We start from the raw sequence: 17,400 nt of genomic DNA, 5'->3' as shown, positions 1-17,400 counted from the left end.
TAGAGGTAACAAAAGCGTGGACCAATTTTTCTGCATCTTTTCGGGTCAGGATAGGCCTAATTTTCGCAATATTACGCAGATGAAAAAATGCAGTCCGTGAGGTTTGTTTTAAATGAGAATTAAAAGACAAATCTTGATCAAATATTACTCCGAGGTTTCTTACGGTAGTGCTAGAGGCCAGAGCAATGCCATCTAGAGAAACTATGTCATCAGATAAAGAGTCTCTGAGTTGTTGTAATCATAATCAGTATAAAGTCAATCACATCCTGTGTCATATCTGTAAACAAGGATATCAGCAGCCCAGCACTCAGCTGGTGTAATATGCAGTAAGTGCAGATGTAGCCATGAGTTGCTGTAAGAGTTCAGTCATAAATCAAAACAGTGCCAGCCGGCTGCAAAATTAGTCATCTTCTGGATTCGGGTTCTTTTTCAGTCTCTTGTTCACAAACTCCAAGGCCCGGTCCGGGTCCTCAAACTTGTGGGTCTGGCCGCCCGACACGGTGATGTGCAGTGTAGCTGGATACAAGATTGACATTCTACAGGCAAATGTCAACTTTCTACGAGAATATAAAAGCATGTCTTATTGCTCTGACTGAGACGTGGCTCAAGCAGCACGATCTACATTCTGATCTGCATATAAATAGCTTTGGCGAACCACTGCGACTTGACAGAGACCCGACAGTAACGGGGAAATCACTGGGTGGTGGGCTCTGTTTATATGTCAATAAAAAGTGGTGCAACACTGCTGTGGTCAGGGAATCACTGTGCACTCCCGACATTGAACTTTTATCTGTCTCATTACGCCCCTTTCATCTACCGAGGGAGTTTCCACAGTTATTTGTTACTCTTGTGTATATCCATCCAAAGGTGAATGTTGATAGTGCAACCACGACTCTTGTGGAAACTGTACACAGACTACAGAGCATCACACCAGACGCGCCCAATTTCATCATGGGCAACTTCAATCACTGTAAGCCTGGGAAGTCGCTTAATAACTTTTGTCAGTATGTGACTTGTCCTACCAGGAATACGAAATGTCTGGACCTCTGTTATGGCTTAATTAAGGCGCTTACAAGTGTTTTAGCAAAGCTCCTCTTGGCATGTCCGACCATAATGTTGTTATGTAATGTAATTTGGTTCCCATCTACAAACCTGTCCTAAAGGAAACAAAACCTGAGCGGCGGTTAGTTCTGGTCTGGTCAACGGAATCAATCCAGCACCTCCAGGACTGTTTCTTTTGCATGGACTGGGATTTGTTTAGAGACAGTTGCTTTGATCTGGATGAACTAACAGAGACAGTCACGGCATATAATAACTTCTGTGAGGACATAATTATCCCAAAGAAATTAATCCACATCTTTCCCAATAATAAACCATGGGTGTCTAAATCTCTTAAAAACATCATTAACCTGAGGAACATCAGTTTTATTCAAGGTGATGTCACTCGTAGCAGAGAGTTGGAGAAGCAAGTTAAGAGAGAACTTAAAATTGCTAAAATCTCTTATAAGGACAAGGTGCTTATAAGAGATCTTTGGATCGGGTATCGGCGCCAATCATGTTATTTTTACAAAATCGGAATCGGTAATAAAAGATCAGAGGAATCAAAACAACAAAAATGGCCAGGTTTTTCATCTGTCGTTCATTGTTGCCTCCGCTTTCCAATGTATAAAGTGTGGCGATCCTGTATATTTTATAAATATATATTTTTTTATAAGACAGTGGTTATCAGCTGATGGCTTGCTCACCTTCAGACACACCCACCGGTGCTATCTGCCAGTGGGATGGCTCGATCAGCTGAGCCCAGGTAGACCGGCCCCTACATTATGCTGCTCCTGTCAGTATGGCTAGAGACGCCGGCGAGTGAGAAATGAGCCAGAAGTCCTCTGCGTATTCGGCCCACCATTTTACACCGCTCAAAGTCCGCAAAATAGGTGCTCTTCCCTGTGGAATATCATCCATCCGGCCACCGGGTTCACCTCAGATTACCCGCCATGGACATCAAGGGATCCTACGGAGCCTCCACGCCCGAAACAACGCCAGAGCGTTACGGCATTCACCCATTCAGTCCCGTGAGTTGGCAAAAGCTGGGGGTTAATTTTCCTTTTATTATTCCTTATTTGGAACCTTTGGGCCGGGTTGATTTATTGTTTTGCAACTGAATTGAGTCAGAGTGAAGAGTGGCTTTTCTTTACTTCCTTGTTTACAAGAAAACCTGGGGTGGAGTTTTCTTTTATTTAGCGAACTGTGTGGATTGAACTGAATTGAACTGTGATATGTTATTTGGAAATCCCAGGGTGGAGTTTATTGTTTGAACTGGATTGAACTGACTGAACAGAACGGAGCATTTCTTTTCTTTGGTGAAAAAAATGCATACTTTCTTGAAACCGATTACAGTTGTGTTTGTATTTTTGAAAATTGAGTATAATTCTTTTGTTCTACAGAAACCAGGTAAAAACAATTTAATTTTGGTGTCAAGGGACCTGTTTTATGGGTTTTATGGTTTCTTTGTGGGGTTTGACTGAGTTAAAGAAAAATATTTGTTTCATGGGTCAAACCGCTACAAAAGATATAGGCCTATTTTGTTTCTGGGAGACAAGAAGAAGATATTGAATTTGTTTACATTTTGTGCTGCTGAACCACTGATAAGCTTTTTGGATACTATTTAGATAAAAAACAAACCTTATGGGGCAACTTGGATGCATTCTTTTTTTTTTTTCTTTCTTAATGCTTCGCAAAGTATCGTATCGGACTCGGTATCGGACTTGGTTTCAAAATAAAGGACTTGGTATCAGATCGGATGCAAAAAAAATGTGATCGGGACATCCCTAGTGTAAAATCTATTATGGGCATGAACAAAAAAAAAGTGCTCTATTTCTTTTGCTGGAAAATCAGATTCCGAACTGGCTAATTACCTGAATAACTTTCATAATCGTTTTAATGTTTACGATTTTACCACTGTACTGTCTGTGTTTAAAAATGCTCCCCCACAAGAACTGAATGTACACATTGACAGTGACTCTGTGTTTAAACTATTCAGGGGAGTAAAAGAGAGGAAAAGTCCTGGCCCTGATAATATTAGTGGCCGCCTTTTGAAGAACTGTGCAGCATCACTTTCTGAAATATTTTCTTTTATTTTTATGAAGTCCCTTCAGCTTCATAAAGTTCCTAGCATCTGGAAAAATTCTGTAATTGTGCCTGCGCCCAAGATTGATGCCCAAGTCTCTCAATGACTTTCGGCCTGTCGCTCTTACTTCTCTTGTTATGAAGGCATTCGAAAAGATAGTTAAGGCTGAGCTCTTGGGAGGGACCCAGGGATTACTGGACCCACTCCAATTTGCTTACAGGCCTGGTAGAGGTATCGAGGATGCTGTGGCCACCCTACTTCATTCAGTCAAGAGCCACGTTGATGGTGTTAAGAACTTTGTATGGTTGCTTTTTATTGATTTTTTTCCTCCGCTTTCACCTGTATCCAACCTCATATCCTAGCTGATTGACTTACCAGCATGAACATTGACCAAGGCCTTATATGTTGGCTGATTGACTTTTTAAGTGACAGATCCCAGAAAGTGAGAGTTAATGGTGTTTTATCAGATGTCCTTTTATCCTCCACCGGCTCACCACTGGGGTGTGTCCTCTCACAACTTTTATTTGTTTTATACACTAACGAGTGTCCATGTAATTATGAGGGCAGACATATTTTTAAGTTTGCGGGTGACTCTGTCGTAGTCTCTCTGCTCAGTGATAATGACTGTCAACATGGCCCTGAAATGGAGGATTTTAGTGCCTGGTGTAAACGCTCCTTCCTGAACATTAGTGTCTCAAAAACTAAAGAAATGATGATAGATTTTAGGAGGAAGTCTTCCTCTGTCCCCCCTTCGTTCATTGATGATCAGGCTGTTGAGGTGGTGAAACAGCACAAGTATTTAGGGACAATAATTGATGGATGCACTCACTGTTGATGCCAACACTGATGCTGTATGTGCATAGGTCCACCAGCATATGTATTTTTATTGCAAACTGAGGAGTTTGAATGTTGATAGTTGTTTTATGAAAATGTTTTATTCTTGTTTTATTGAGTCTGTGTTAACCTTTTCTTTTATCTGTTGGTTTGGGTCTCTCCCTGTGAAAACTAAGAAGTGGCTGGAAAACATTGTGACAATGTGCAGTAAAATAGCTGGCATTCCTCTGGAAGATCTTTCACTCTTATACAGAGTCAGAGCCACAAGGAAGGCACAGGCTATCTTGGACGACTGCACTCACCCTCTTTTTGCAGAGTATAAGCTGTTGTACAGATATGCTCTGCCAAGGTGTAGGACAAACAAACTCAAGCATTCATTTGTCCCTGCCATCATAGGACTCCTCAACAGCATCATGTGACATGTTTTTTACTTGAAGAAGAAGAATGGTGTTATTGTCATTGTAAACATGTTACAACAAAATTATAGACACATACAAAAGACAGTACACAATTAAGATATAAAAGTCAGTAAAAGTGCAGACAGTAAAGTGCATAAGCTTAAGTAAAAAAAAAACATATATATAAATAGATTGGTCATCTTATTGCTATTTTCATGTGTGAGTGTTTAGTGTTTTGATGGGTCTGGGAAAGAAACTGTCTCTGAATGTGGATGTGCGTGTTCTGATTTGTCTGTACCGCCTTCCCAAGGGAAATAACTGAAAAAGATCATCTCCTGGGTGTGAGGAGTCCTTGATGGTGTTGTTTGCTCTGTTAAAGTAGCTGGACGAGGCGATACTATCCAGTGAGGGCAGAGGGCAGCCGATGATCTTTTCTGCAGAGCGTGCTTGTTGTGTATTGTACCTTACCTTACATCTTCCACTCCCGTGTGCTCCTGATAGGCAAACTGTAGGGGGTCTACAGCATCAGTGATCTCTGATTTCAGGAAACGGAGGACCAGGCGCTCCAGGGTCTTCATAAATTGTGATGTGAAGGCCACCGGTCGATAGTCATTTGACTCGGCTGGACGCCCCACTTTTGTACCAGTACAAGACAAGATGTTTCCCACTGCACGGGGACTTTGCCTGTTCGAAGACTCCTGTTAAAGATCCACTGAAGGGGCTTCGCTAGCTGGGCTGCACAGTCTTTTCGGAGCCTTGGACACACTCCATCCAGGCCCGCAGCTTTCCCTGTACGAAGTCTCCTGAGCTCTGCCGTCACCTCATCTGCTGTAAAGGACAGTGGTAGTTGGCCATGGGTGGTAGATGTTGGAGCTGTAGTAGTGGGGGAGGGGCTACTTCCAGGTGACAGTGGATCAGGAGCAACAGCAGCAGGTGACACTGTGGAAGGGGGGATGGTTGCGGGGGGTAGGGTAAACACTGCCCCCTCGATCAAACCTGTTAAAGAACAGGTTGAATTTGTTGGCTTTGTCCACATCACCATCCATAACCTGGCTTTTCTTCTTTGAATAGCGTATGATGTTCTTCATTCCCTTCCACACATCTCTGATGTTGTTCTGCTGCAGCTTACACTCCATCTTTCTTTTGTAGTCCACCTTTGCCTCTCTCAGTCTCCCCCTCAGCTCATGCTGAACCTTCCTGAGCCTCTCCTTGTCCCCTTTCTTGAACGCCAGCTTTGTCTGGTTGAGGAGCTGCTTGATATTATTGTTAACCCAGGGTTTATTATTGGGGAAGCAGTGTACAGTATTTACTGGCATCACAGTGTCCCTACAGAAATTTATATATTCTGTTAGAATATCTACCCTCCTGTCCATGCCCATGTTGTTGTCTTGTGGCTCCAGTAGTACAGTCCAGTCTGTACTGTTCAAAACAGTCCCTGAGAGACTCACTGGTCTCTGGGGACCACTAGCTTACTGTATGTAGGCTGAAGAGAGACCAGATTATGATCTGATCCGGCAAGAAGTGGTAGGGCAGAAGCACTGTAGGCATCCTTGGCATTTCCATAAAACAAATCCAGTGTCTTATACTCCCTGGTGGGACAGTCCATATACTGAACAACCCCAGTCAGATGGGAGGAGAGAGTAGTGTTGTTAAAATCCCCCATTATTGCAATGAATGCACTAGGATACTGGGTCTGAATCCTAGCAACAGTTGGATGATGTCACACACCACTGCTGTTGCTGCCTGCGGTGGAATGTAAACAATAATGGTGACAAGGTGTGAAAACTCCCGTGGTACATAATATGGTCTAAGACCGACTGCCAACAGTTCAGTATCCTGACAGCAGATCTTGTCCTTCACCGTGATATGTCCAGGATGAAACCATTTATTGTTCACAAGCAGGATGAATCCCCCACCTCTGTTTTTGCTGCTTGTCTTCGCGTCTCTGTCGGCTTGCACAGTAGAGAAGCCAGGTAGGTTCACACAGAAGTCAGGCACGTTGTCATTCAGCCACGTCTCCATGAAGCACATTAGACTACACTCCCTGTAGAGTTGTCGGCCCCTTCACCAATGCCAGCAGCTCTTCTCACTTGTTGGATAGCGAGTTTACATTCCCCATATGGACCGACGGCAAGAAAGGCTTGTATCTCCACCTCCTAAGCTGTAACTCTGAATGGCTTCCTGAGCTCAGCCGATATCGGGTGTCTAACTCCACAAGTGGTTCCTCTCAGAGCCAGAAGATCTTCCCTCGTGTACACAACTTTACTCATCACATTGGAAAAATTAACAATCATCAAAAAAGAAAAAAAAAAACACTCGAACATGACTTAAAGGGGAACTAATGTTTTTTTCAACCTGGCCCTATTTTCCGATCTACAATGAGTGATAGGATGTTCAGTATTTGACATTTCTCCAGTACGAAGCTAGGGCTGACCTGCCTGCAGCCCGTGAGCACGCGCTATATTAAATAATAGGGCACTCAGACAGCGTCAAACAACGTCAAAATACGTTTTTTTCACACAGATAGGCTTGGATTGTTAGTATAATTAAACGACAACATAACGGAAAGGAGAAATGAACACGGCTGCCGGCTCCGGGGCTGTAATACAGCGGAATACGGTGAGAAATGAAACAGGGTCTGTGGAGAGTGTGGTGAGTGCAGAGAAGCACAGTGGGGATAAAAACGGTGATACAGGTGAACAGTTGGAGGCTGATACAGCGGGGCAGGTGAGGGAGGTAGGACAGGAGGCTGGGGGAAAGCAGGTAGAGGCTGGTGTAGTGAGGCAGGAGGAGGCTGGGGTAACAGAGCAGGTGAGGGCTGCAGGACATGTGGAGGATGGTATAGTGAGACAGGAGGAGGCTGAGGTAACAGAGCAGGTGAGGGCTGGTGTAGTGGGACAGGTCAAGGCTGTAGATACATAGCAGGAGCTGCCATCTGGTTCTGGGTTGCAGAAACAGCTGGTGCAGGCTGCTCCAGATAATAGTCAGGTGACGGAAACGGACACAGATGGTGAGTATGATTCTGACAGCGTTTCAGTTGCAAATAGTGTCTCCCAGCATAAAGACTTCTATTCTTTGGAAAAGGTTAATGATTTTTTTTTTTTTTTTTGGATAAGTCTTTTGGCAAGTCAGTGGAAGTGAGGGATTACTTTCCTGACATTAACAAGTTTATTCAGACAGTGAACACTCTTCAGAAGGTTATAGGTCAAAAAGGTCAAAAGGGGAGAAAAGGAGCGAAGAAACTGAAACTTTCATGAGTCCAGCATGATCATGCAACACTGGGTGTTTCCTCTCTGCTGTGTCTACCTGTCTGTTCTGCTGATCTGTGTCTCTTCTCATATGCAGGCCTTGAGGGTTGCTTCTTTAAATATCAATGGGGGTAGAAGTGCACAGAAAAGAGATTTAGTTTCAGAGGTTGTTAAGCAGAAAAAAATTGGATGTCATATTTCTGCAAGAAACACATAGCCTAGTGATAGCCTGAATGAGACAGACTGGAGAATATTGTGGAGGGGTCAGCATGTACTCAGCCATGGCTCTTACCTTAGTGCTGGAGTTGCTGTTTTATTTCCCCCCTCTCTACAAGTAAAACTTTTATCCAGCACAGAGATAGTGGCAGGTAGAGTTCTCATGGTGAAAGTAGTGTTAGAGTTTACTTTCACTTTTATTAATATTTATGCACCCAATGAAGGCCCTGAACGTTTAGCTATGTTTAAGTTATTAAAAGACAAGCTAGATTCTGGGTCGTGACTTGTTGGACGTGTTTAAAGAGTCCTTTGAAAAAGGGACCCTTCCAGCCTCCTGTAGGCGTGCAGTGATCTCACTGTTGCCTAAAAAAGGAGATTTAACCCTGCTAAAGAACTGGAGACCTGTGGATCTTTAATGCACGGATTACAAAATACTTTCAAAGGTTTTAGCCAACAGATTGAAGCTTTTTATTGAATTATTTATTGGTATCGATTAGGGATGCACCGATCCACATTTTTTCACTGATCCCGATACCTGAATTTGGATATCTGCCAATACTGATACTATTCCGATACCAGTGCTCTGTTTGCTTCAATATTATTAGCATTATTGTTGATTTTATATGAGGCTGTAATAAACTCCTCTCTACAGGCAAGTATGATATGTATGCATGTATGCATGTTATGTCCCAAAAGGCAACTTGAGGTAAGTATACGGTCAGAAAAGGAGGTCAGAAAAGCAAGAAATCCTGTTAACAGGAAAAATACCGTCCTGAAAACAAATATGCAGCTGCAAGGGTTTCAAATTGATTGTCAATATTTATTAAATTCCAAGACAGTGTTAAACTACTAGTGCAATATACACTGTCAAAAAACAAAAAAATACCTGTCATATTGATCTGAACAGCACAGATACAAATCAAGTAGACACTATTATGTAGTAGTGTTGTCACGGTACCAAAATTGGGACCAACGGTACGATACCAGTGAAAGTATCACGGTTCTGAGTAGTGTCACGATACCACAGCGAAAATGAGGCAGATGTGCCTTTTGTCATTTATAAAAAGATAAATCATTTTTCTATAATACATTAATGATATTTCAATAGAATAAATTACTTACTGACTTATTCATACTTCAAAAATGACATCAATAAGTGATTAACATAGGGGGGGATCAAAATAAAATAAATAAATAAAATAAAAATAAACCAGCCACCCTCGTCCCCTGACAAGTAAAGAACGGTCCCTTAAGTGCGGTGAGGTTTGTGGATCGTTATCTGCCACAAAGAGAGAAATGTGAACGGCTCGTTTCCCCTCTGACACGTCACATACCTGTGTGCCGCCACGGCTGGGCTGTTCAGGTACTTTTGGGCAGTCATGACACCAACGAAGACTTATTGGACCTGGAGCCGGACTTCTCCGTCGCCGGTAAGCCGTTATCTTGCGCCGCGGAGCACTATGGCCACCGTATTTCACGGAAATACATTGTCCGTGTCTGTGACCCCCGTTCAACCCACAACCGGCAGGATTCGCCTGCTGCTGGTTGAAATCTGTACTCACACAGCGTGCTCCTGAATGTTTCTTTTGCTCGCACAAAACTATTTTTAGTCTCAAATGCGAGTAAAATGCTCGCACTGTAGAGCTCTGTGGAAAACAAATCACTGTAGCATATATAAATAAATCTAACCTACAAGTAAAAATAAATTAATAATAACTTTCACTGCTTAAAGATACTCAATAGCTCAGCTAATACCTGAAATGTCACTGGAAAACAAACCACTGCAGCGGCATATCGAGTGCCAGGTGGCCAGCACGCACAGTTATTGGACGGTTATTGGACACTCACCCTCTTGCGATTGGACTTTGAACTTATCCCACAGTAGTGGTACCTGAGGTACTCCAACATTATAGTATCATTTGTACCGTCGTGTTTTAGTACCGCAGTCTACCGTTGGTACCAGTATACCGTGCAACACTACTATGTAGCAATCATCATATCATTCCAGCAGACAACGTGAAAGCACAGACATGGCTGGTGGATCGGAAATTTCCGCAGGTGGATCGGAAATTTCTGATCCGTGAATTACGTTGGTATCGGAACCCGATACCGATACTGGATCGGATTGGCCCCATCCCCTAGTACCGATCAGGCATACTGTGTCCCTGTGTCCCTGGTAGATCCTGGACAATTAGTTTTTAATGGGGATCTTTTGGACCTAATTGTATTGCAGAGTTTTGCACAGCGGCGACCGGATCTTTGCTCTCAAACCATAAAAAAATGTGATGGCACAACAGTCTCCTTCAGTACATTATTCTATGCTTTCTTTTGATTTTCACATTGGCTAGTCATCCTGTTTAATTTGTCTTCTGATTAAATCAGAACCGTTGAAACAAGTTGTAGGAAGTAGAGTTCTCAACAGGCCCAAAAATTCAACCCGAAACCGAAATGACCCGAGGGACTTGAAGCCCGAAACTGGCCCGGCCCGACATCATCACATACATCACTGGGTCCGAGCCCGACTGAACCCGAGTTTTTTTTTTTTTTTTAAATGGAAGGGGGAAAAATGATGATCCCCCTGTGCGCCTCAGCAGTCTGGCTTCCCTGGCTCAAATACAGTATCTTTAATCACTTAAAGTCAACCAATCATTCATGTCCCAAAATAATATTACCAGACAGACAGGCTTCAACATCAGTGTGGGGGAGAGCAACCATTGCGCATCATGTAGCGCTGCGCCGCTGCATTTAATGAGCCGCAGCCACTCTCAACACATTTTCCTGCACCTGAACGCTGACTGACTGACTGAACTTCGCTCACACTTCACAGCCTGACTGACTGACTGAACTTCGCTCACACTTCACAGCAGCATATCTCTTGTTTTAGTATTATTATTATTTTCGTCAGAATGGAATTCAGCATTCTTTATTTTTATAATTTGCATATTCTTCTTGCTTAATTATTATAGCCCTATTATCATCCCCCTTACACACACACACAGCAGACGATACTTCAACTCGAACACTTTTTAAGTTTAAGTTTTAAGTTTTATTTACTTTATTAATCCCCCTGAGGAGAAATTCAATGTTTTCACTCTTGCTTGTCAATTACACGCAGGTCCGAAAGACACACATGCACAAACAGGACCTATACATGCACAAAGTGGAGAGATGTCAGAGTGAGGGGGCTGCCCTTGGTGAGGCGCCCTGAGCGGTTGGGGGGTTTGGTGCCTTGCTCAAGGGCACCTCGGCAGTGCCCAGGAGGTGAACTGGCCCCTCTCCAGCCACCAGTCCACGCTCCATATTTTGGTCCGGTCACTCGAACAGGCGACCCTCCGGTTCCCAACCCAAGTCCCTATGGACTGAGCTACTGCCACCTCTTTATTAAAAATGGTAACTATTACCTTCAAATATCAACAACATAACATTGAATAATGAATGGATTTGGAATAATCTTAACAGACATGCATATTTTCTTCCTCACAGTCTGCTCAGAAGTGAGAACCATGGACAGCAGCATTGTGTGTTAGTGCTGCTGTCACACCCTCACACACTGCGCTTCTCTGACAGACACACTTTTTTTTTTTTTTTTCCTCTCTCTCCGCTGTCCAAGCCCGACTCAGCCCGCCCCAATTAACTTAATTAGTCGGCCCAAACCGACCCGACCCGTCGGGCTTATTCGGTCGGGCTCAGGCTCGGGTTGAAATTGAGAACTCTTGCCTCTGCAAGTAATTGGTTGCTGGCAGACACTCTGTGCTGCAATAAAATGGTTAATCAGCAGTGCCGTGCACTGTAGAGCCGATGCGCTGCTGGTTCTGCCGGCCTGAATAGAATAGAATGTCTATAGCCTTACTGTTGTGTACAGCCTTATAGACTGAGCTGAGTAGTGATGCGCGGGTCGACCCGTAACCCGCGCGACCTGCAAATGGGCCTGCGGGTCGGGCAGCAGTGATCGTCTGTTAAATCGGTCTGTAAATTATATTTTGACATTATTATTATAATCTATTAATCTATAATCTATTACTGTCATGGCATCCGAAGGTACTGATGCGTTGAGCAGGTGACAGTCCGCGGTCGTTTCCAAAACACACTTGTGTCACGCACTCCAAAAGAAACTTGTTGAAACTTTAAACAATAATTTATTGTACAAAACGGGGAAAACAAACGTTGACAAAAATGGTTCCATAAGTCATATTAAATTCAAAAGATAACGAAAAAACAGCTACAAGTTAGAGGGAATAGTGATAAAGTGGTAAAACTTGGCATTGATCCACAGCCTCAGACGGATGTGCTCAAGCGTGCCGTGCGCACAAGCTCAGTTGGTAGGCTATACTATATTTTCACATTTTTAACAATGCAGTTTAAAAGTTTTGATTTTTATTGATAACCTACATTTACCAACAACAAAAACACTACATTCGGCATCAAAAAAATATGTTAAAAAAATAAATACATTTAAAAAAAAAAAAAAAAAAAAGTAAATAAAAAAACGAATATCGAATACCAAATTTTCATAACGAATACCTACCCATAGAAACAAATATTCGAATATTTGGGTACAGCCCTAGTAACCTCAGCTGGAGAAACAGGGGGTTAAAGGTCCTGGGAGTTTGGTTGGGGAGTGAGGACATGGTGGCACAGAACTGGGAGGGAGTGCTGGGAAAGGTGCAAGCCAAGTTGTTTCGATGGAAATGGTTGCTACCCCAGCTGTCCTACAGGGGAATAGTTCTGATCATCAATAACCTTGTTGCCTCATCTCTGTGGCACAAACTACAAGTACTAATCCCACCACAGGGCCTCATGAAGCAATTGCAGCGGCTCCTCATCGATTTCTTCTGGTCGGGTCATCACTGGGTGAGAGCATCGTGTATCTCCCTGTGGCAGAGGGGGAGCAGGGCCTTGTAGACATCACTGCAAGGACTGCTGCTTTTAGACTGCAGGCAGCTCAGAGGCTGCTGTACGGCTGTTCTGTGTGCTGGGTGGCTGTGGCTCGGCTGTTGCTTCGGAGGGCTGGGGGGCTCGGCTACAATAAACACCTTTTTCTGCTGAAGTCCGCTGCATACAGTTTTACTGGACTGACACCATTCTACAGCTCTGTCATTGATGCCTGGAAGACTCTGAGGTTCACTAGACCGCTAACCCCCAGCCTGGGATGTGGGTGTTTGAGGAGCCACTGTTTGACAATGATTATCTGTCTGGCACCCCTTTCTCTTCAACCACCCTAAGAAACGCTTTTATTGAGGGAGGAGTGGTGAAGCTGGGCCATCTTGCAGGGATGTCCATGGAGAGACTGGCTGAGGTGACGGGCATATAGTCGACCCAAGTGTTGCAGAGGCTGGTGAATGAGGTGTGGCAGTCACTGTCAGTACCTCTCCAGGCCTGTGCTTTGAACACGGATCTGGCTGACCATTGGAGTGAGAGATGTGAATACATCTTCCCTTCCCTGAGTGTGGGTCCTGCGGTGGGGGGGTGGAGAGGAGAGAATAGCCTGTTTCTTTCCATTAAGACACTTGGCACTTGGGACTCTCAGCTCCTGTAAAGGGAAGCAACTGTACATCAGCTGTGTGAAGGTGCTGAACATCAGCTCTCTTGCAGGAGTCAGAGCATTGAGGTGGACAGAGGTGTTTGGTTCAGACTTTTCCCCTAATGGCAGCTGGCTGGTCCTGTATAAGCCTCCAGCTGAGAAACGGATGGCTGACATCCAATGGATGATTATACATGGAGCAATAGGCACGAACAGATACAGAGCTCACTTTGATCCGAGCACTGGGAGGGCTGGCCTTTCTGTTCAATACCAGAGACCTTAGATCATTCAGTGGTGTCTTGTCCCCGATTAGCTGGTCTTTATAAACTGGTGCGGGAGTGGGTGGATAGATTTGGAGAGGGTTTTTTTTTTTTTTTGCAAATGCTAAATTAGCGATTTGAAAAAGCCGGAAAAATAAACTTGTTGGAGTGGGCTGGACTGATGCAGTGCTCTGTCTGAAGGGTTTGGTGGCAGCTCGGGAGAATGGCTCTTTGGTGCTGAATTTTTAGAAAGGTAGGTGTAGTTTTTTAGGTTTTGTGTTATTCGTGTGTATATGTGGAAATATTAATGTTTGATTAATTTATTCTGAAATAGGTTTTTTAAACAACTATCAGAATGTTGCATAAATAAAGTTGTTTTCGAATCTTCTTCTCATTCTTCGTCTTCTTCTTATTATTCTTATTATCATTATCATTATTATTATTATCATTATTGATGCTGATACTGGGTGCAACACAGTGCTGTTGAACTTTGAAATTCAGTTTCAATTCTCATCTCTTCGCTGATAAGCTCCACTCCATCACCTGACAGCTGTGTGTTATCTGGTTGGACAGGTCAAGGCCATCAATGACTCCAATCGTTTTGAGGCAGAGATCCGCCAGGAGCAGGAGGCCAAAAAGAAGCAGGCCGAGGAGCAGAAACAGAGACGCGCTGCTTTCAAAGACCTGCAGTCAGCCTTCAAGTGACCATCTGCCCTCTCTTCCCTCTCAGGACCTGTGGCTCTCTGTGCTGCACTAATGATGTCAGTTTGTCAATGTGTGTGTGAATGCTCCGTGTATGCAGACAGTGGTCCCACATGGTGGTCAGTAGTCTACGATGCATTATGTACATTATGAAAAATCAGCACTGTTTTTTTAGCTAAAGGATAAAGAATCAATGATCAGTCAGTCTAGAATCATCTATTCATTCAGCTCTGGAGCTCAGTAAGGCCTCATTTCCACTAAGCCGTCTTGTTCCTTTCAATTCAGGGCATTCCACATTAGAATGGTTACTTTCCATTCCATTGTCTCAAGTTGTGGAGGGTACCAATAAAACACTCATTCCCGTCCATATTGTTTATACCTCTCTTGCCTGGCATACACTTCAGTGATGATTGGATTGTCAAGCACTTCAAAATAATGGATTTGAATTTCAACCGGTTTATGCAAATTGCTAGTATTCTGTTTCCTTACTTGGAGAGGAGAAAAGAAGTCTTGGATAATGTTTCTGTGCGCTCCAGCAGCACCACGCCCCTGCTCTGCTTCAAAAGCCTCAGCTTGTTCTTTATTGTGCTGAAAATGTTGTGCAACCCCGTTCAGTGGCTGATCAGCAAGGCGCAAACTGTCCTTTGCATCATCGCTAAAGAGAAAATATAGAAAGAGCTCGATGGATCAGTGATCCAGCCATTATCATCAGTCATGAGAGCACTGTCTGTGGTGTACAGGTACACAGTTTAGGTGCATGTGGTTCTAAGGGTACTACTGGTATATCAAAAGTGTTTGGTAAAAATGCTGCTTAACACTCAGAAACAGCAGAGCCATTTGTGCTGAGCTAAATGAATAAATGAGTCTTACAATATTTGTCGTTCACCACTGTGTCCCCAACATCACAGAGCCACTTTTTACCCACATGTCAACACTGTGCTGTCTATTTCAGCACTTCAGGGGTGCTGAAGCAGAGGCCTCCAACAAAAAATGGTTGAAATGATTGTCAGTGTGAAAACTTTTCAAAGCAGGAAAATCCTCCCTCATAGTGGAATAAACTGCTCTGCAGTGTTTTAGTGTTACTGCAGTTGGCATGCAATATTTTCTTACCTGTACCTGGCACAGAACACACACACAACCACTCAGGGTAGGCAGTTTTCAGTCCCCACGCCCAGAACCCTTTTGTGTTGGGAGCGTTAATCTGTAAATTATAGCTAAAATGACGCAGCGTCCACCTTATTATTTTTGTAGACTAGTGATGAATGCACTTGTGTCACTGTTATGGCTACTGTGTATGTAGCTTGTCTGCATAATATTTGACTTAAAGGGATACTTTGTCATTTTCAATCAGTTTTGTATCATTACAATGTGGGTATATGTGTAAATAAACTGAGGTAAACTTCCCTCCATCTAACCACAGCCCAGATCTCCCTGATCATCTCAGCTCTGTGATGTCTTCCAGCAGATTTTTTTTCGCTGGCTTCAGTGCCATTACTTGAATTACAGATTGTGCTTCTGCATTTTCATATTGTCTGTCTGTCTCTCTAATATTAACCCAGATTATGTTACTCTATTTCCTATTTCTTGACTAAAATGTCTTCAAAAACATATTTTAGACAGCTGTTGAACTATTGTTATATTGTGTCCTGTGTAAAAACAGCCAAGCTCGCATTACAAGCAGGAGCATTTATTGGTCCAGTGTGGTGCAGTAGATTCTGCTAGATGCAGATTTTCTATCTCTTGAGCAAAAGCAAATGCCACAGTCCTTTTTCTCTGTTTTCTCTGGTCATAAAACACCAGTTTGAAAAGTCTTTGCATCTTTCTACTGCACAGACAGCCCAGTTTTATACAAAGACCATCTTTTCAGCAGTGAAATACTTGTTTAACTAATTTCAGAGCTCGTATTAAATCCACAGTGACAAAGTGTCAAGTAGTTTTCAATGTTGAACAAAAAGCTGAGCTCTACATTTTTACTGTCAGCTCTGTATTTTTGGACAATGGGTTTGAGTGGGTGTTGAGTAAATTTTGATATGCGATTTTGGATAGATTCACCACCATGTTTTGCATAAGCCCTCCGAAGCTTTGAAATAAGATTTTCTTTTCTAATTTCAGACATAAATACTATCCTAACAGCTTCATTAACATTTTTATTTATTTATTTACCCACTTCAGTGCTTAGATCTGAGGATGTAGTGACTTTTTTTAATTTGAGGTCACACTCACCACGAGTCATCAGATCCTTGTTGATGAACTGAAACCAGCCTTGAGCTTATCAGCTCATTTTCTGAGGTCCTTGTGAGATCCATCGTGTGTGTTGTAGTGATTGAAGTATCTTAATCAAGACATAGTAGATTTAGCTTAACATTTAAATCCTAAAGATGGTTTGGTGGATTGTGCTGATGGATGGTGGTGGGGGGGTCAAGTTTCTCTAGTCATTAATCTGTAATAAACATTGTGTTTTGTTGAGGCACCTATTCAAATTTTAAAGGTTTAGACTGTATGGGGGCTTAAAACATTATGATTTAAGTATATGAAGGCCATTCCCATGACCAATTATGTGTCATAAGTTGTTGCAGCAATTGTTGAGTTGATGCCATTTGTAACACAGTTTGGGTGCTAAATTGAAGCATGTTTTACCTCTTGAGAATTGATTAAAAGAAATTGGCCAAAACCACCATAGAAAAATATTTGGTGTGATTTGGAATAAAAAACTTTTTATATCTGGAGATTTCTATAAGAATTGCATTTTTTTTTGGTGATTGTGTGGTGAGCACTTCTGTTCTTTAAACTGCTGAGAAACCTCCTTTTTGCCAACATACCCACAAAAGTCAAACATTCTCTGATTGCTTAACATCTTTAGTTTGTGGCTGTAAGGTTTAATGAGGCTGTGATTATTGTAGAGATCACTATAGGTCATTTAATAGAGTGAAGTCAGTTTTTAAAAAAAAATGGTAAAATTTAATGAGGCTGTGATTATTGTAGAGATCACTATAGGCCATTTAATAGAGTGAAGTCAGTTTAAAAAAAAAAAAAATGGTTTCACTACAATGAAATGGCTACTGTGGGGGCTAATATCATCACATACTCATCATCACAA

General features: G+C 42.7%; 1 protein-coding gene across 1 annotated transcript in view; it reads left to right on the top strand.

The window, feature by feature from the left end:
- The window catches only part of efhd2 (EF-hand domain family, member D2), a 62,660-nt gene extending 45,631 nt beyond the window's left edge, over positions 1-17,029 (top strand). The window contains exon 4 of the mRNA XM_050064728.1: positions 14,175-17,029. Within this exon, the coding sequence (XP_049920685.1) occupies positions 14,175-14,306 (132 nt within the window). The 3' untranslated portion in view covers positions 14,307-17,029. The remainder of the gene's footprint in view (positions 1-14,174) is intronic.
- The last annotated feature ends 371 nt before the right edge of the window (positions 17,030-17,400 follow it).

The sequence above is a fragment of the Epinephelus moara genome, chromosome 16 (genome assembly GCF_006386435.1).
Source record: "Epinephelus moara isolate mb chromosome 16, YSFRI_EMoa_1.0, whole genome shotgun sequence".
Taxonomy (NCBI): Eukaryota; Metazoa; Chordata; class Actinopteri; order Perciformes; family Serranidae; genus Epinephelus; species Epinephelus moara.
Note: the sequence above shows the minus strand (reverse complement) of the source record. Positions and strands in the feature narration are given on the sequence as shown.